This window comes from Sabethes cyaneus, chromosome 1, assembly GCF_943734655.1.
Source record: "Sabethes cyaneus chromosome 1, idSabCyanKW18_F2, whole genome shotgun sequence".
NCBI lineage: Eukaryota > Metazoa > Arthropoda > Insecta > Diptera > Culicidae > Sabethes > Sabethes cyaneus.
The window spans coordinates 27,965,683-27,971,766 of record NC_071353.1 but is presented as its reverse complement, the minus strand read 5'-3'; the positions used below and the strand labels follow the sequence as shown (position 1 = coordinate 27,971,766).

Here is a 6,084-nt window from a genome sequence, read left to right as displayed (position 1 = left end):
TAATAGCATGTTTATACAATTTTTGGGTAATCACCGGTAGCGTGTACTGATCGTCAGACTGAAAAGTGACAAGCAGCAGAGAGCTGCCCCTCGGAACACTTAGTGAAAGTTATTAACCCAAGAAGGGACACCATACTGGCGAAAGTTGGGAGACTACGGTGGGTCGGCCACGTCGCAAGAATGCCAGACGACTGTGCAGTGAAATCCGTTCTCTACAAGAATCCCGCCGGCACCAGAAATAAAGGCCAAAATGAGAATCGTCTGAATAACTAACACTAACTGGACAAAAGTTTGCTTATTAAATGAGAACCTTTATTCAGCGTGTGAACATCGTTATAGCCATACTGAAGAAAAGAGAAACAGTTTATTATTATTTATATTACAAAAACAAGGCCATCTGCGAACAGCGATGGTATTAATTTCGAATAACTTTAGGGATTGAATCGCCATCTAATGATCCATAAGCTCTCTCTGTATGATCCGCTTCATTTGCATCTGTCGCTACTGGAGTAAAAAAAAAATTGCCCTCCCGTCGAGAAAGTCAAACCTTTGCTATCGCAATGAATTACTTCGGCGGGTCGGAATACTATTTTCGGAAGTGCTGTAGATAGCAGCTCGCGAATTGTGTAGAAACATCTTTACTTTTCTTTCTCCTTCGAAACAGTTTGTAAATATTACCGCATTTCGTCCTCGAACTAGATTGTTGCTTCACGGCCCTGATAGGAAATCCAATTGTTCTAATTAGTAACGCATTAAAGGTTACCGGTTACTGTCTATCATCATTGACAGAGAACTTGAATGATGTCAGTATTTATTTTACGGTGTATGTTTAGAAATTAAATTAAATCTAATTAAAGCCTTAGCCAAAGTTTTTGCTCAGAATTAAATTTTCATAAAAATATTTTTGTTTTCAATAGTTTTCAACATAATAAATGTAGCCTCACACGTCGTAAATTGAGATTTAATAGATTTGTAAGATGGTCGCCCACAACCACCAATACTCTTTCATCTTTGTTTACATAAAATCGAATGGTCGATTAGACTATCAGTGAACAAAACATTTAATAACTCGCGCCCTTGACACAGTTGTAAGTAAACTACGACTTGTGTATCAATATCATGCACTGGATGCTAAGCTTTCTCGATCGGACCACTGAGTGTCAGGAAATGCATTTGTAGTGTAAAAATACAAGTTCACAAGTCTATCGCCTTGGAACGATGCATTCTATTTCAGTAATTAAGCCAACCCATTGACATCCCAATATAAAGCTACAGTGGGTGAAAGTAGGCGCATACCCTGGAGTCAAAGTGAATTGAACCCGTTACGCACTTCAATTCTTCATCTTTTTCAATTCACGAAATTCGAGACCAGCGAAAAACCTTTCGATAATCAGCCTTATTCTATATTCGTCGGATCTTACTTTCGAACAAAATTTTACTAATTCCACTCGAGAGCCCAAGTGAGCAGGCGGAGATCTGTGCAAAATAGTCGGGAATGTCAAGGGGCTGACTTAAACAACAGGCTTTATAAGAACAGGCTTTCAACGTGCAATGACGTTAGTCAATCAGGCGCGTCTATTCCGTTCGAACAATAATGGCACCAAAGCTGAAGATCGCCCTTCTCCAACTGGACTCTTTTCCAACCAAAGCGGAAGCCATCGCTAATGCCGTCAACCAAGTTCGTGCAGTCGTGCGCAACGAAGGAGTAAAGTTAGTTATTCTGCCGGAATGTTGGAATTCAACCTACAGCACTGACGAGTTTTTCCGCTGGGCAGAGCAGATTCCGGCGGGAGAAACTTCGACCGCTCTGTCTAAGGTTGCTGCCGAATGCGGTATTTACCTGATCGGTGGAACATATCCTGAGGTCGACGGTGGCAAACTATACAACACCTGCTCGGTATGGGGCCCAAAGGGAGACTTTTTGGGCAAGTATCGCAAAATGCATCTGTTCGATATGGATATCCCCGGCATTTGCACCTTTAAGGAATCAAGTGTGTTGACTCCGGGTAGTCAATACCTGACGTTCAATATCGGTGAAACGAAGATTGGCGTTGGAATTTGCTATGATCAACGATTCGCCGAGTTCGCAGCCATCTACCGCCAGCTGGGATGCGATATGCTGGTGTTTCCTTCGGCATTCGACGACTACACTGGACCGATGCACTTCGAGCTGATAGCGCAGGCCCGCGCGCTGGACAACAGCATGTTCGTGGTTCTGTGTTCGCCAGCAAGGGACGTTTCCAAGGATTACGTCGCTTACGGTTATTCGACGGTGTGCGATCCCTGGGGACGGGTCGTGTGCCATGCCAAGGAAGGACCCACCGTTTTAACGGCAGATTTGGATTTCGGCATGTGTGCGGAGATACGAAAGCAGATTCCGGTGCTGCTGCAAAAGAGAACAGATAAGTATGAATTGATTAGGAAGTGAAACGTTACCGATCGCAGGGTTGATGATTTATACGAATGAAAAGAAGTAAATTTATGGCCTGATTCATTTATTTATGTTAATATATGCCTAGTACGAAGAATAACTACGTTTGTAAAGTTGAATGACGAGTTTCAACTTACTAAGTAGTATGCGGTTGCATATAAAAAAAGCTTTAACTATCACACACAGGACGCTAAATTTTAGCAGAAGGCAACACCGAGTTCGAAGTTGTTTATAGTAAAAATGCGTTGACAAGAACTAACATCACTAAAGGGGTCATAGGAGTCGTGGGCCTCACTGACAGCCGACGAGCTAATTTGTGTGAAGAGTAACGATGACATGATATCTCGTTTACGTTAACGCTAACATGTTGGCATCGAATATCGGCTGCCTGCCAGCTACTTGGTAATATGGATTTCAATGGTGAATTTTTACAGGCTGTTAGTCTTGCAATGGAATCAGAACAGATTTTACACTTTCTCCGATGTTTTGGCCATATTAATGTAATTTTCATTCGATTCCTACTTGGTTTATTTGTTGATACTGACGCTACGTTATCGTACGCCAATACGTTGAGCGTCTCGACACACACAAGTTGTTTTCGACTTGGTCGAGCTATCTAGCACATTGAGTCCCTCTATTCGTGGTGCCGGTGGGGCTCTTGAAGAGAACAGAATTCACTTGTTCTCCGCCAAAAATAGTCCAAAATACCTTTCGTTCAAATACGGCAAATGCACGTATGTCTTCCGTAAGTAAAGTTACAGTGCCAAGTCCGTAGAACAATCTGTTTAGCTTTTTGTACACCATCAGTTTTGTGCGGCGGCGTATACTCCTTGATCGAAGCTTCTTACGGAGGGAAAGGAAGGCTCGACTTCCAGCTTGAATGCGTGGTTGAATAACATTACTCGTATTATTGTCGGCGGTGACCAGAGATCCCACATATACGAATTCATCAACGACTTCCAGTTCATTGCCATCAATAGTCATTATCCGTGGGAGGCAAACGTTACTTTCTCTGGAGCCTTTTCCTACCACATATTTGGTTTTCGGCGCATTGATTTTTAACCCAATCCTCTAAGCATCCGTTTTTAGTTAGGCGCCATCGCAAGGTTTCTAGTAATGAGTAAGTCGAGGTCGTCTGCGAAGGCTGGGAATTGGGTACTCTTGCTGAAGATTGTTTCTCTCATTTCGATGCCCGCTCGCCGGATAACACCATCAATAGCGATATTGAATAACATACAGGACAGTTCAACCCCTTGCCGCACCACTGTGCGGGATTCGAAAGGATGCAAAGACTTTGGTCAGTCGCGTCAGGTTGTCCGGGAAATCGTACTCTTGCATTATTTGCAATAGCTGTTTACGCTTGACTTTATCGTATGCTGCCCTGAAATCCACGAAAGTATGATGCGCGGGCACGTTGCACTCCCGACATTTCTGGTGGATTTGTCGGAGAGCAAAAATTTGATCCGTAGTAGCACGGGCCTCCATAAAAACCCGAATTCTCTGCCATACAGGGCCCGGTGTGTGTTATGTATGACGAGGTGTGGAAGCTAAAGTTCCCGGTAGGGGTTGTGATTGTCGGCTTTGCGGATGACATCACCTTGGAAGTCTACGGTGAATCTATCAGAGAGGTTGAGTAGACGGCTACCCACTCTATAAGCATTGTCGAAGACTGGATGCCCTCCAGGAAACTGGAGCTAGTGCATCATAAAACGGAGGTTATCGTGGTGAACAACCGCAAGTCGGTGCAGCAAGCAAATATCAGCGTCGGGGATTGCACTATTTCGTCAACGCGGTCACTAAAACTCCTGGGAGTCATGGTCGACGATAAGCTCAAGTTCGGGATCCACGTCGACTATGCCTACAAGAAGGCTCCCACAGCTATTTCGGCTGTCTCGTATGATGTCTAATAGCTCTGCAGTATATGGCAGCAAGCGCAGGCTTTTAGCCAACGTGGTCCAGTCCATACTTAGGTACGGCAGATCGGTGTGGTCATCGGCGTTAGGAACCAAAAGTTACCTAATTAAGCTGGAAAGTAGCTATCGTCTCATGTGCTTGAGAGTGGCGAGTGCGTATCGCACAGTTTCATATGACGCAATCTGCGTTTTAGCGGGTATGATGCCTGTTGGCATCATCATCAGTGAGGACGTAGAGTGCTTCTACCAACGTAGAAATAGAGGCATACGGAGTACCACAAGATCGGCCTCGATGACCACATGGCAGCGGGCATGGTCTGATTCCATAAAGGGCCGGTGGACACATCGACTTATCCCGGAGGTATCCGGGTGGGTCGACAGGCGCCACGGCGAAGTCAACTTCCACCTGACACAGATTCTATCAGGGCATGGTTGTTTTAGACAGTATCTGCACAAGTTCGGGCATGCGGAGTCCCCCGCGTGTCCCGAATGCGTGGATGTAGAAGAAACTGCAGAACATGTTTTCTTTATATGCCCTCGTTTCGTGGGCGCGAGAAGCAACATGCAGGCAGTGAGCGGACAGGAGACTACTCCGGATAACTTAGTCCAAAGGATGTGTTCTAGCTCGGACGTCTAGCACGTCTGCGACATCCGAAAAGTGCCGGCCATCAACCAGAATGTGGTCAATCTGAGAGTAGACCTCTCCATTAGGGTGCTGGTCCAGGTGTGCTTCCTGGTGGGTACTATAGATAACCATTCCGTTGGCTGCAATGAAGTTGATTAGCCTCAGGCAATTTGTGGTAGGATGGGAGCTCGCGCAACTATCAAATTTTTGCTATTCGACAGATCTTGCCGAAATGTCGGGAGTACAACGTGCCCACGCATCACATCTTTATTGATTTCAAAGCATCATACGATACAGTCGATCGAGACAAGCTATGGCAGATAATGCACGAAGTTGGGTTTCCGGACAAACTGACGCGACTGATCAGAGCTACATTGGATCGAGTGATGTGTTTCGTACGCATCTCTGGGACACTCTCGAGTCCCTTCGAGACGCGGCGAGGGTTGAGACAAGGTGACGGTTTATCCTGCATGCTGTTCAACATCGCTCTTGAGGGTGTGATCCGATGAGCGGGCATCGAAACGAGAGGCACGATTTTTACCAAGGGTAGCCAACTTCTAGGTTTTGCAGATTACTTCGATGTCATTGCTAGGAACTTTGCGACGGCGGAGGCAATCTACGCCAGACTGAGAGCGGAGTCTAGGAGAATTGGACTAAAAATAAATGCGTCGAAGACCAAATACATGAAAGGAAGAGGCTCAAAGGAAACAAACGCGCGCCTCCCACGGACGGTAACCGTTGACGGCGACAAACTAGAAGTTGTAGAGGAGTTCGTGTATTTGGGATCGCTGGTGACCGCGGACAACAACACTAGTAAGCAGACCCGGCGGCGCATCCAACCGGGAAATCGGGCCTACTTTGCCCTTCGTAAAACGCTACGATCAAGAAGCATACGCCGCCGCTCGAAGCTAACAATGTACAAAACTCTTATTAGACCGGTAGTTCTTTATGAACTTGAAGCCGTGACGCTGCTCACAGAGGACATAGCGTACCGCCAGATTAAATGGGACAGCGACGCGACGCGACTTCGCTCACATTCGTTTAAATACGCAGCACTGTTTCGCCGGAAGCAGGGCTGCGTATTTAAACGAATGTGAGCGAAGTCGTGTCGCGTC

General features: G+C 45.9%; 1 protein-coding gene across 1 annotated transcript; it reads left to right on the top strand.

Moving 5' to 3' along the window:
• Positions 1–1,570: 1,570 nt before the first annotated feature.
• LOC128745354 (omega-amidase NIT2-like) lies at positions 1,571–2,485 on the top strand. Its single transcript, XM_053842400.1, has one exon. It carries the CDS (start codon positions 1,595–1,597, stop codon positions 2,426–2,428), a length of 834 nt encoding a protein of 277 aa, XP_053698375.1. The 5' UTR covers positions 1,571–1,594; the 3' UTR covers positions 2,429–2,485.
• The last annotated feature ends 3,599 nt before the right edge of the window (positions 2,486–6,084 follow it).

Coding starts and splice junctions, on each gene's coding strand:
- LOC128745354 (XM_053842400.1), top strand. CDS start 1,595: ATGGCACCAAAGCTGAAGATCGCCCTTCTCCAACTGGACTCTTTTCCA.